Below are 12493 nucleotides of genomic sequence, written 5' to 3'. Positions count from 1 at the left end.
TTCCAGGATTTTGACTCAGCGACAGTGAAGGAACTGTGATATATTTCCAAGTCAGGGTGGTGAGTGGCGTTAGAGGGGAATTTGCAGGTGATGGTTTTCCCATGTATCTGCTGCCATTGATGTTCTAGATGGAAGTGGTTGTGGATTTGGAAAGTGCTTTCTCAGGATCGCTAATGAATTTCTGGAGTGCATCTTGTAGATAGTATACACTGCTGCTACTAAGCTTCAGTGGTGGAGGGAGTGGATGCTTTTGAATACAATGCCAGTCAAGCAGACTGGTTTGTTCTGGATTGTGCCAAGATTCTTGAGTGTTGTTGAAGCTGCCCACATGCAGGCAAGTGGGGAGGACTCCATCGCACTCCTGACTTGTGCCTTACTGGACAGGCTTTGAGGAGCCAGAAACTGAGTTACCTTGCCTCTGACCTGCTTTTGTAGCCACTGTGTTTATGTGGCGAGTTCAGTTGAGTTTCCGGTCAATGATAATTGCCAGGACATTGTTGGTAGAGGTTTCAGTGATGGTAACACCAACGAATGTCAAAGGGTGGTGATTAGGTCTCTATTTGGGATGGTCATAGACTGGTATTTGTGTGGAGTGAATGTTTTCTGCAACTAATAAATTGTGTGTTCAGTATCTGTCAGCATTATCAGTATTAGTAACATTTTATAAATTGTTTTAAGGTTTATTATTATTTTTAAGGCTTTCTTTAGCAGTAACAAGGTTGACTATAAATAAAGGAGTGGCAAGGCTGCCATTCTTGAGAATACATATCTGTACTATGTGGGAACTCCAGGACCTCTGCTACTGGGAGAGTTTAGAGACAAAAATAAACTGCAGATGCTGGAATCCAAGGTAGACAAGCTGGAGGCTGATAGAACCCACTAAGCCAGGCAGAGAGTTTAAACGAGGATGTAGGTTTGCTCACTGTGCTGGAAGGTTCATTTCCAGATTTTTCGTTACCCTACTAGGTAACATCTTCAGTGGGCCTCTGGGCGAAGCACTGTTGATAATTCCTGCTTTCTATTTATATGTTTGGTTTCTTTGGGTTGGTGACACCATTTCCTGTGGTGATGTCATTTCCTGTTCTTTTTCTCGGGGGGGGGAGGTAAATTGGGTCCAAGTCAATGTGTTTGTTGATAGAGTTCTAGAATGCCATGCTGCTAGGAATTCTCGTTCATGTCTCTGTTTGGCTTGTCCTAGGATGGATGTGTTGTCCTAATCGAAGGGGTGTCCTTCCTCAGCTGTATGTAAGGATACTAGTGAGACAGGGTCATGTCATTTTGTGGCTAGTTGATATTCATGTATCCTGGTGGCTAGTTTTCTGCCTGTTTGTCCAATGTAGTGTTTGTTACAGTCCTTGCACGGTATTTTGTAAATAATGTTAGTTTTGCTTGCTGTCTGTATAGGGTCTTTCAAGTTTATTAGCTGCTATTTTAGTTTGTTGGTGGGTTTGTAGGCTACCATGATGCCACAGGGTCTGAGTAGTCTGGCAGTCATTTCCAGCTCAGCGAGCAAACCTGCATCCAGAACCTCAACTTGAGCTACAAATCTTCTCAAAACTCACTAAGTTTAAACTAGCTCAGCACGGTTGTGGGAACCAGGCAATTAGAGACAAATACCGAGGTGTACAGAATTTTGGGAGAGATAAACAACATCTAAGTAAAGAACAGTAATGTTGGCGTCAGTAAGGAAGGAGGTAATGAATCATTGTTGATGTTCATGTACATGAATACACAAAGAAAGATAATTAAGTTTGATAAGTTGCAGGCATTGATTGGACATATAATGTTGTGGCTATAGCAGATACCAGGCTGAAGGCAGTGCAGAACTGTTCACAAGTGTTCTTTATGGCTTTGGGTAACTCCAACCAATGATGACCTGTGGTCAATGGAGTCTTGTTAACAATCCTCCTTCCTTCACTGGGTCTAAGTGCCTGTCTAATTTTCAGTGGTAATGGATAAATCATTCGAGCCTTCACAAGAAGAGATATTTATCAACCAAAAGATGTTCATGAAAGATAGATGAGGATAAAAAGGGGAGGTTTTAGCAGTATTCATTAATGAAAGTGTTGCAGTGTCAGGGTGAGGTTATGCCAGAGGACAGAAGAGTTTGGCTTGTGCTAAGGAATAAAAAAGGTGTAATTATTGCTCAGGGTAGTCTATAGGCCACCAACTAGTGAGAAGGATGTAAAGAAAGAAATTTGCAAGGAAGTTACAAAAAAGTGTAAAATTATAGAATAATTATGATAGGGGACTTGAGTTAGCCAACTATAGAGTGTGGTGGTAATGTAGTGGATGAATGGGGTAAGACTACCTGGAAGAAGTAAAATTTCCTCTTATATCTTTTCACTCCAATGAGAAAAGAAATACTGTTGGATCTGGTTCTTAGATTGCATAGATCAAATATCAGTGTGAGAATATTTTGGGGGACAGTGATCATGACCATAAAGTTTAGATACTTTAAAAAAAGTGAGAAAAGCTGGAGTAAGAGTAATTAATTAGGGGAAAGGCCAATTTTAATGGAAAATTAATAAATCTGGCCCAAATAAATTGGAGTCCAATGTTGGCAGGAAAATTGCAGCTGAACAATGGCCCACCTACAGAGAGAGAAAGGGAAAGGTAAGGAAAAACAAATCTACATCTGTCTGAGTGACAAAAGAGGTAGCAATTATCATCCAAAGAAGAAAAAAAAATGTGCTTTTAATGTCAGGTTAAAAATACAATTGAGAGCCAGGCTGAATATAAAAGGGATAGAGTGATGGTGAAAAGGGAAATAAGAGGAGCAAAATAGAAATTTGGAAAAAGAATGCAAGCTAAGAAGGAATTAAGATTTATTCTGTAAGCACACAAACAGTAAAAATAGAGTAAAAGGAGGAGTAGGGTCAGTTAGGATCCAGAAAAAGGGATTTACACATGGAGGCAGAAGCATGGCTGAAGAATTAAATTAATATTTTACATCTGTCTTTAACAAGAAGGAAGATGTTGCCCAGGACATGGTGGCTCTGTCACTGGCTGGGTTTAGGATTGAAAAGGAGAAATTGGTTAGACTACCTGTACTTAAAGTTGACAAGGCATGAGGACTGAGGGGAAGGCAACCAGAGATACTGAGGAAAGCGAGGATGGAAATTACTGAGGAATCAGTGAGAATTTTCCAACCTTCTTTGGACAAAAGAATTACTAATGGTATATCTTTATTCAAAAAAGGTATCAGAATTAGCCAAGAAGCTGCAAAGCGGTTAGTTATAACCCTGGTGACTGGGAAAATTCTTGAAACAATAATTTGGGGCAAAATTAATAGTCCCACAGAAGATTGCTGGTTAATTAAGAAGATCCAATGCATAATCTTTTAAGGGAAAATCATAACAATCCACCTTACTTAGCTTTTGGCAAGATCACAGGAAGGGGTTGATCAGTGCTATGCTGTGGGATGGTGTATCTGAAATGGCAGATAATGTCTGATACAGTGCCATGCAACAGATTTATGATCAAAGTTAGATTTCATGGAATAAAGGGAACAGCAGCAACATGAATACAAAATTGACTGAGTGACAGGAAACTGGTCGAGAGTGTGTTGCTGGAAAAGCGCAGCAGATCAGGCAGCATCCAAGGAGCAGGAAAATCGACATTTAAGGCTCCACCTTCCCCTCCGACCTATCACCATTACCCCCACCTCCATCCATCTATTGCACTCTCAGCTACCTTCACCCCAGTCCCCCCCCCACCTCCCATTTATCTCTCCACCCCGAGGCTCCGCGCCTCATTCCTGATGAAGGGCCTTTGCCCAAAAAGTTGATTTTCCTGCTCCTCGGATGCTGCTTGACTTGCTGTGCTTTTCCAGCACCACCCCCCGACTCTAATCGCCAGCATCCCCAGTCCTCACTTCCGCCTGTGTAATAAGAAACAGTGACTAAAGGGCAATAGATATTTATCAGACTGGGAAAGGTTTGTAGTGGAGTTCTCCGGAGACTGTGACTTTTCCTGATATGCATTAACAATCTGGACCTTGATGTACTGGGCACAGTTTCAAAATTTACAAATAATACAAAGCGTTGACACATTCCAAACTGTGAAGAGGATAATATAGGACTTCAAAAGGACATAAACAAGTTGGTTGAGTGGGCGGAAAATAGCAGATAAAGTTCAGTGTGAAGTATAAGATGGTACATTTTGGTAGAAGAACAAAGAGAGACAAAATAAAATAATGGGTAGAACTTTAAACGAGAGCAGTTGTGAAATCTTTCACACATAAACCATTAAAGGTGTCTAGGTAGGTTGACAGAGCAGTTATTGAGGCACTTAGTATCCTCAGCTTCATTGATAGAGACATAGAGTAGAAGAACAAGGAGGCTTTCTTGAAATTATATAAAACATTAGTTTGATAGTAACAGGTGTATTGTATTCAGTTCTGGGGAGCCGTGTTTCAGATGGGATGTGAAGGTATTAGTGAGAATGCAAAGCGATTTACAAGAATGGTTCCAGCAATTTCAGTAACGAAGATAAATTGGAGAAGCTGGTACTGTTCTGTTGGATGCAAAGAGGGCTGAGCAGAGATCTATTTAAAGTATTAATATTTGTGCAAGGTCCGGACAGAATAAAAAGGGAGAAAATGTACCCACTCGTGAAATAATTTAGAATAAGAGGGCAAGGATTTGAGAGCAATACATTAAAGAAATAAAAGTGATAAGAGAGAAAAGGATTTCATGTTGTGAATGATCAGGATTTAGAATGTACTGCCTGGGAGTGTGGTGGAGGCAGATTCAAGTGCTGAGTTAAAAAGAGAATTAGATGGCTATTTGAAAAGGAAGAATGTGCAGGATTATGAGGAGAATGGGAATATAAGTGAGATGCCAATTTGAAGAGTCAGCGCAGTCATGATGAATTGCATTCTCACAGTTCAATACTCAATGGTGTGTCATCATTGGCCTCAGCAATTTTAACGTTAAGAGTGAAGATAGAGTAGGACTTGGGGCAGATCTGTGGAAGGTTCCAATGAGGGTATTGGGTGAGGATGGAATCGGGTACATTTTTGCATCCTATTATACTTTTATAGTCAGTGGAGAAGTTTGGCTGGGTTTAAATACAAAAAAATGACATTTCATACAAGGTGTCCTTAAGATTGCTCATGGAATGAACAGAGATAATAAGAACTGAAACAATTTCTAAATGGGCTCAGGTACTTGGTACAAAGGTCCCCATGACTTAGATTGTTAACTAGTAAGGGAATCATGGGCTATGGGGAAAAGACAGGAAAGTGGAGCTGAGAATGATCAGATCCGCCACAATCTGATTGAATGGTAGAGCAGACACGATGGGTCGAAGGGCCTACTTCTGTTCCTATGTCTAATGGTCTTATCATTGATGTTTGGAGATTTAATGTGGGACTTAGAGTGTGGGCAAATGAGTTCCTAATCCTGAATGGCGGGGCATTGATTATCTCTCTTTTGTCTTCCTGTTAAGGTCTCGGGTCATACCATCTTCACGTAAAGGCCACAGATGCAGACGTTCTAGCTCACAGAGTTCAGCCTCCAGGTCTTCCAGCTGCTCCAGCAGGTAAGTCTGTGCTCTTTCCTTCCACACACAGACTGTAATTACTGCAGACTATGAACTGTTCATCAGCACACCATCTCATCCACCCCCCTGCCCAAGCTGCCATAATCCCAAGCCCATTACTCTGTTGACATTTCAACTTTGATATTTGTTGAAGAAACTAGACCAGTACTGTTCAATGAAGTGTGAAAATTGTAGATCTTCATCTCAGTGTGCATGCTGTAAAATGCTATTAATGTCGTTTTAAGCTTGACTATGTAATCTAATAGCACCACAATTCCTTATTCACATCTCCAGTGCTTTAATCTAATAGCAGTTGGAAAATCACATTAAATGCTTTCCAAGCGCCTCTCTTCAAAGTACTTCCATCAAAACATTTATAACCCTTCAGAAGCTCAATGTCTGTTCGCCTTTCATATTGTCCCTGTAGTACAGCAAGTACAAAAGGAAAGGTTTCAACTTATACTGAGAATCTTATCCCTTTTCAATGCACTGTACAACCAATGAACTAGTTTAAATGTACAGTCATCCTTCTTAGGTGCAGCACTACAGCAGTCAATTAATGAAAGGCAAGCTCCCACCATCAGCAACAGAGATGAAAGATCTCTTTATTTGACTTTCAGGTCTTGTTGGTTTGAGGTAAAAATACTCAGTAGTGGAATACATTGCTTCTAGGGGTTGTTGAAGGAGCAGCTTTGCTCAGACACTGGGAGAATTACCTGCTCATCTTCAAAGCCCTCCCGTGTTAGTAAAGAGGGTTTAGCAGAGCTGAGACAGCCAGGTTTACCATTGTAATTTCCTCTGCCTTCATTGTCCATTCAGCTTTATTTCTCTCAACTTCTCAGTGGTAGGTTGATGCAAATGAATGGCTTGATATAGGGCAGTTAACCACATTGCTGTGATTCTGGAGTCACATAGAGACCAGAGTGGTGTACATAGCAGAATTCCTTTCATAAAGGGCATTCGGAAACAGGAATCAGTAACGTTTTCAATACCAAGACTAAATTTCACTTCCAGATTTTTTATTAATTTAAATTCCACCAGGTGCCATGATAAGATTTGAACCCCTACCCTCCAAACTTAGTTCTTGTTGTCCGTTGCTCTCTCTGGATCAATGCCAGTGAACACAATGACTATAGTCTGTACTGTTACTGCAATCTCCTGCCTTATGTATCACTTATTCAATTTAAAATTGTACAGCATAAAATTGTATCAGATTACAAACCAAAGCAGCACCAACTCACTGCCAAGACATTGGTATTACCCACAGAGATAACCAGTCAGACCTCAATCACTCAGCAGGGAGTGTTTTTCTTCTCTGGGTTCTGGGCTCAGGGGCCTGCAATGGCTATTCCTAGATTACATCTTTGGTGTCTTCAAAAACATTTATTTTTACATGTTTACTCTTAATCTTCCAGAAAGTTTGACTCCTGCCCAGGATTCTGAGATCACCCATCCAAGGGTCAGATAGACAAGTTGCATCTGTTTCATTGCCCTCCATTCAGTTTTAATTAAGTAGCCTTGCTAGCCGCGTAGATCCTGCAGCCTATCACTTTCTTAATGAGCTCTGCCTGGTTCTGCATTGTGCAGTAGGCTATTGTTTCTGTAAAGTTAGTAACTTTTTCCCATCACTCTTTCAGAAACGTAGCTGTTAACAATTCTGGTACAGGGTAGGAATTAAGATGCAACCATACAGCTACATAGTCTATTAACATTATCATGATGACACTGCTGTCTACTTCATCTTGGAGCTGATTGTTCAGTGTTAAATTCCAATTACAAAACATATTTTCAAATTTGATTATTTTAATTTCCTTTCACCAATTTCAGAAAACATTATGATTGTGCACTGACCTCTGTGTTGTGTTACTTCCTGGAGCTTCTAATGGTTTAGTTGGTATTGCACTGAATTTGGGATCCACCCAGTTCAGATCCTACCTGGGCTGTTATCTATAATTGCAGCTGGGTAGTACAAAGGGTGTTGACAGTTTCAGTGTCCCAGGTAAGTGACAACAACGGGTGTTAACCTCAGCTCAGTGCTTGCCCACCTATCTCTGCATCAGAGGCTCATTGGTTAATGAGCCAATTTAGAAGCATGAGTATAGATTCCAGGTTGACAATTCCATGCAGTACTGAGTGAATACTGCACTGTTGGAGGAGTCATCATATTAAAATAAAGCAAAGCAAAAACTCTGCTTCAGAGTGGACATATAAAAATCTCATGGGACAATTTGAAGAGAAGCAAGATCATTAATGTTTTATTTATTAACTTCTATTAACCAGCAGTACGAATAGAACAAATTGTCTGCTTGTTATCACACTACATTTTGTGGGACCTTATTTATGCACAAATTGACTACCAACAGTGACAATACTTCAACAGTATTACAAAGTGTTACACAATTGCAAAGTTACAAAGTGATGTGATGTTCCCCAGTGTTGATGAACGTTTCTTTTTCAATTCAAGCCATTTCTTCCTTTCCATCCAATGCTCCATGCTGAATAATGGGTAGATGGTCCTCTCTGTACTGCCACTGTGGTCATTTCATCTACTGAGGTTCATTGGCTCAAGAAGAAAGATATCCTGGGGAAGTTAGAAGTGAACAAACAGCACCACACAGTGTCACGAATCAGTACCTCCAAGAAGGAGGAAGCACAATTACAGAGAGAAAATAATTACAGCTTCTCTCTCCACAACATCCTTAGCTAACACTATACAGTAAGTCTGTCAAGCAAGGAGAAAAATAACTCTTGACTGCCTTAAAAATTATATTACATAAAAATTTAAACTTGTGGAGAAGAAACTTAGTTTACAAAATTCACAAAATAAATCATGACAACCATGTTTTCTTATCATTTTGATTCTGCTGCAGTATAGAGGGGTTGAAATTTACCAGCCAGTTTTACTGTAGGACAAAGCAAGTTTAATTTCCACAGTGAAATAATATTCTTATTGAAAGCATGCAAATTTTATTAAAATGGGTGATTTAGAAGAGGGAAGTATTGTCGTTTTTGAAATCTGCATTGTGCAGGTCAGGACACCTATAAGTCCATTGTTCAGGATAAGCAACTGAAGTGTAAATGAAGAGCACTGACTATTGTAGGAACTGGCTTATCATTAAAGATTAGCAGTGTAATATAATGGCACTGTGACAATGAAACTGAAATTATGTCTCAGATGCAAAAAGGTTTCCATTCTTTTACATTATGTAGCCAAAGCTCTAACATCAATGGAATAGAATTGTCATCATTTATAGTGACAGCAAGGTTGGGATTGGAAAGTAGTTTTTTGGCATAATGTTTTTGCAGTGTGCAGATCACATGGTTGATACATACCAATAGAAATAAGGAAATGTTATCAAGTTACAGTATTGCAGCCACTAAACTTATTTCCTTCCTTTCACTTATCAATAAATGTTTCTGCTTGTAGTGCCTGGTGTCAATTGTCTAAACACTCAAACCAGACATGTTATAGAATACACACAGAACAATGCTTCCACAACTGAATAGAGTATTTTTAAACATTTTATGTGGCACTTCCCATGAGACTAGGGAAGACTGAAAGATTATGGTCAGTGCCCTGCAATTTTCATTTTCAACTCTTTCAAAATCCTTGGATTCAGTATCCTGTCAATGTTAGGTACCAATAGCCTATCCGAAATGTCTTCCTTATCAACTTTGCATCCTTCTCATGATAGCTTTCTTTCCTCTGTCACCATGGCTTGAGTAATATCTATGTCCTCCACAAAGAAAGATGGGAGAGTCAAGGCCCAGAATTTGCCAGATGATGCCATCATGTGGGAATCTACTTCAAGAATGGGACTTTCAAAGGAATGCCAGATGACTAGCTCTTGGTGTGGCAAGAAGCATAATGTCTTGTCTGCAAGCTGGGAGGGGTGTGGGACTTACATATCTTCTGAAAGTATGGTGTAACATAGAAATGGTTGGTTGTGCAAATTAGTTAATGGAGAAATAACGTTTTGGTAGCTTTGTGTATTAGTTGTCACGTAAGTTGTCACATTTGATTTCAAAGCAAATATCTGAAATCATGAATTGAATTGAATTTGAATTGAATTGAATTTATTGTCACATGTACCAAGGTACAGTGAAAAACTTTGTCTTGAGAGCAATACAGGCAGATCACATTTTTCTAGTTGGTTTATCAGAAATTCATTTCCTTTTAAGACATCATCTGTTTCTATGGAGATTGAAGCAAACTCATTTTTGGTCTTTTGATAACCATAGTTGGATGTATTGGCAGAGATGTTAGGTTTGATTGCCAGTTGAGGACGAATTGTTCAACAATGTGTTCAGCACTGAGCTGCTGCTGATGTGCTCTAACTGCAGGCAACTTGCACTTTCTTCCCTATCCTGTATGTCATCAGTGTCACTTTGTTGAAGACCACTCACGATTTCATTTATTGTTCCAACAACAGTATAAAGCATTGTTCATGCAGGACACTGTATAGTGGAGGGAGCAACCAGACTAATGTAGGCAATCTAATCATTGTTTGAAGAGTCAAATGGTTCACTCAATGAGGGCTTTAGGCAAACCATCATTCTGGTTACAATACAGTTCAACCATCAGAAGCAGATTTCTAAGATGGGCCATGAGCCAATTATGCAGGGGACAGCCATTGTCCTCTGGCAGCCAAAGCCCTTATTTATTGTACAAGGGCGAAAATTGATGGAAGAATAAAAAAAGCTATCACTCTATAAAAGCGTTGTGAAAGCTGTCAGGAGAGAAGGTGTAGGCCTTTATGATGTGCTGCTGGCTTGCATGACTGAAGTGGAAACCCCTGTGATTCATGGCAGGGGAGTGATGGGTGGGAGGGGGGAATGTTGTCATCTGAAGGATGACAGGAGCTGCAGTTTCTGAGTCTGTACGAGACCCACTGTTTCAAAGTGCCCATTGGGAGAGTCACGGAATAGTTTGCAAACATGGATCAATACGGCAAGCATGAATGTATCCTGACTGATGATGCTGATATCCCCTGTGACTACCTTTAAAGAACTGGAGTCAAGAGACTCCAGTGACCTTCAAGGCTGCAGGAAGCTCTTTGCTAATTCAACAGTTAGTTGTGGGTCATTTTGGAGAAGGAGGCACAGCTGGAGACACATCTTGTTACCCTCAGCCCATTCCAATTGTGAATGCCCTCCCCTACCCTTCAGCATTGAATCATACCCGCAGTTCTCAATCCCTGAAGTCCTTGTGGAAAGATCCCTTGATGAGACTTAAGACTTCACCATGAGAAGGAGGGAATGAGAACAGAGTGACTCACAGTTGCATTCGCAGGTTACTGACCATTTCACTTTAAGATAGTTTAAGTGTAGGCCTGGGTATACTTAGCTGATACTAAGGGATGGAGTTAAAAGGGTGCTTTTTCTTTAAATGTCTCAAAGCTTTGTAAAAACTTATTCCTGGTCTGCTCCTTCAACAGAAATGAAGGCCATTCAGGAGCAGCGCAAAGCCTGCGAGGCAGATCGAGAAGCAGCAACCACAGAGCTTATCCAAAGCCCAATACAAAGCAGAGTGTCCACGCCAAAAGCCGCTCCCAGTCAGCCAAATCACCGTGTAAAAGTCCTCAGAATAAAAACAGCAAATCAACCGAAAAAATCGTAAGTATTGAGGCCAATTTTATCTTTTCAAGGCAATTCAAGAAATTCTAATGATCTTCGTTTTGGGCCGTGTGAAATAATATATGGTTTCAAAAGCAGCAATATTTAAGTACAGCAAGCTCAGTGTGTTTGGCCACCAATCCTTATCCTTATCTCCACCCCACCAACCCTGCTGTGATTAACATCAGTTGGCCAGATTCAGTACTTTTTAAAATGTTATTAATTTTGTCAGTGACAGTTTGTCTTTCTCTTTTGACTTGGATCCAAATATTTCATCACTGAGCCAAAGATCCCAATGTATCATAGTATGTATCATAGTATATCATCAATGTATCATGTCTGAAATGCCTTGGCTCAGGTCAAGCTCAGTGTTTGATAATTGGTGATGAATTCACATTGACCTCATGCATTATCTACAATGAAGCTGAGAGCAAAGCTGGGTTTGCTGATCCCAACCTTATAGCTACGAACTACACATTATTCAAAGGGATAGGTACAATGCCAACACGAGGCATTTTGAAACCCTGAAGAAATCTCCTTTGCAGTGCTGCTCAAACATTGCCATGGAATTGTCAAAGCAACAAATAACCACTGATTATACACCACACTTGACAACCATATGGTCAAAATAAAGCCAGACTGGGGCTGAGTATATAATGAGTAGTCAATATCTGTTAACCCTTGTTTTAAGCCTTCACTGATGTGGAATAATCGTCGCATTCACAAGTTATTCAAATTCTTTCCATCAGAACATATTTGAAATTGCACTCTGATGCCATATGGTCAGCTCTCACAGTTCAACACTTCAGTAAAGAATTGCACCAATTTCAAGACTGACTGATTTTCGTCCTTTGTCAGCTTTTGGCTTTGTGACATCCTCTAAGCAGAGTATTTAATCCCAACTCCATGTTGGCATGTTCTTGCATAATTTGGTCTACACTGCTATTTTAGTAATCTAAACTGAAATTCACCTGCTATTTTTAGTGCACTGCTTAATACATTCACCCCAAATTCTGTCAACATTTGATCAAGTGACAGTTTGTCTTTCTCTTTTGACTTGGATCCAAATATTTCATCACTGTTATATTTTATCAACCCTTTGACTTGATAAGGACTGTTAAGCAATGCACTAAAGCAGGGCACAGTAATTAAGAGGATTGAACTTTCAAAAAATAGGTGCTCATCCACTTCTTACTTTCTGGAAAGGGAAAAGAGGAATAAATGATTTTCATCGTGATAATGTGGCCTGCAAATGACATGATGATACTTTTAAGACAGTTTACTTGATTATTTAATCCGTTTGCAAAAAGAAAGTTTGCTGAACAATCTT

General features: G+C 39.9%; 1 protein-coding gene across 1 annotated transcript in view; it reads left to right on the top strand.

Moving 5' to 3' along the window:
• Nucleotides 1-12493, top strand: part of srrm4 (serine/arginine repetitive matrix 4) — a 389826-nt gene that overhangs the window by 337925 nt on the left and 39408 nt on the right. The window contains exons 7-8 of the mRNA XM_072587294.1: nucleotides 5455-5547; nucleotides 10986-11163. Of these exons, the coding sequence (XP_072443395.1) occupies nucleotides 5455-5547; nucleotides 10986-11163 (271 nt within the window). The remainder of the gene's footprint in view (nucleotides 1-5454; nucleotides 5548-10985; nucleotides 11164-12493) is intronic.

Source organism: Chiloscyllium punctatum, chromosome 17 (genome assembly GCF_047496795.1).
Source record: "Chiloscyllium punctatum isolate Juve2018m chromosome 17, sChiPun1.3, whole genome shotgun sequence".
Taxonomy (NCBI): domain Eukaryota; kingdom Metazoa; phylum Chordata; class Chondrichthyes; order Orectolobiformes; family Hemiscylliidae; genus Chiloscyllium; species Chiloscyllium punctatum.
This window is presented reverse-complemented; position numbering and strand designations above follow the sequence as displayed.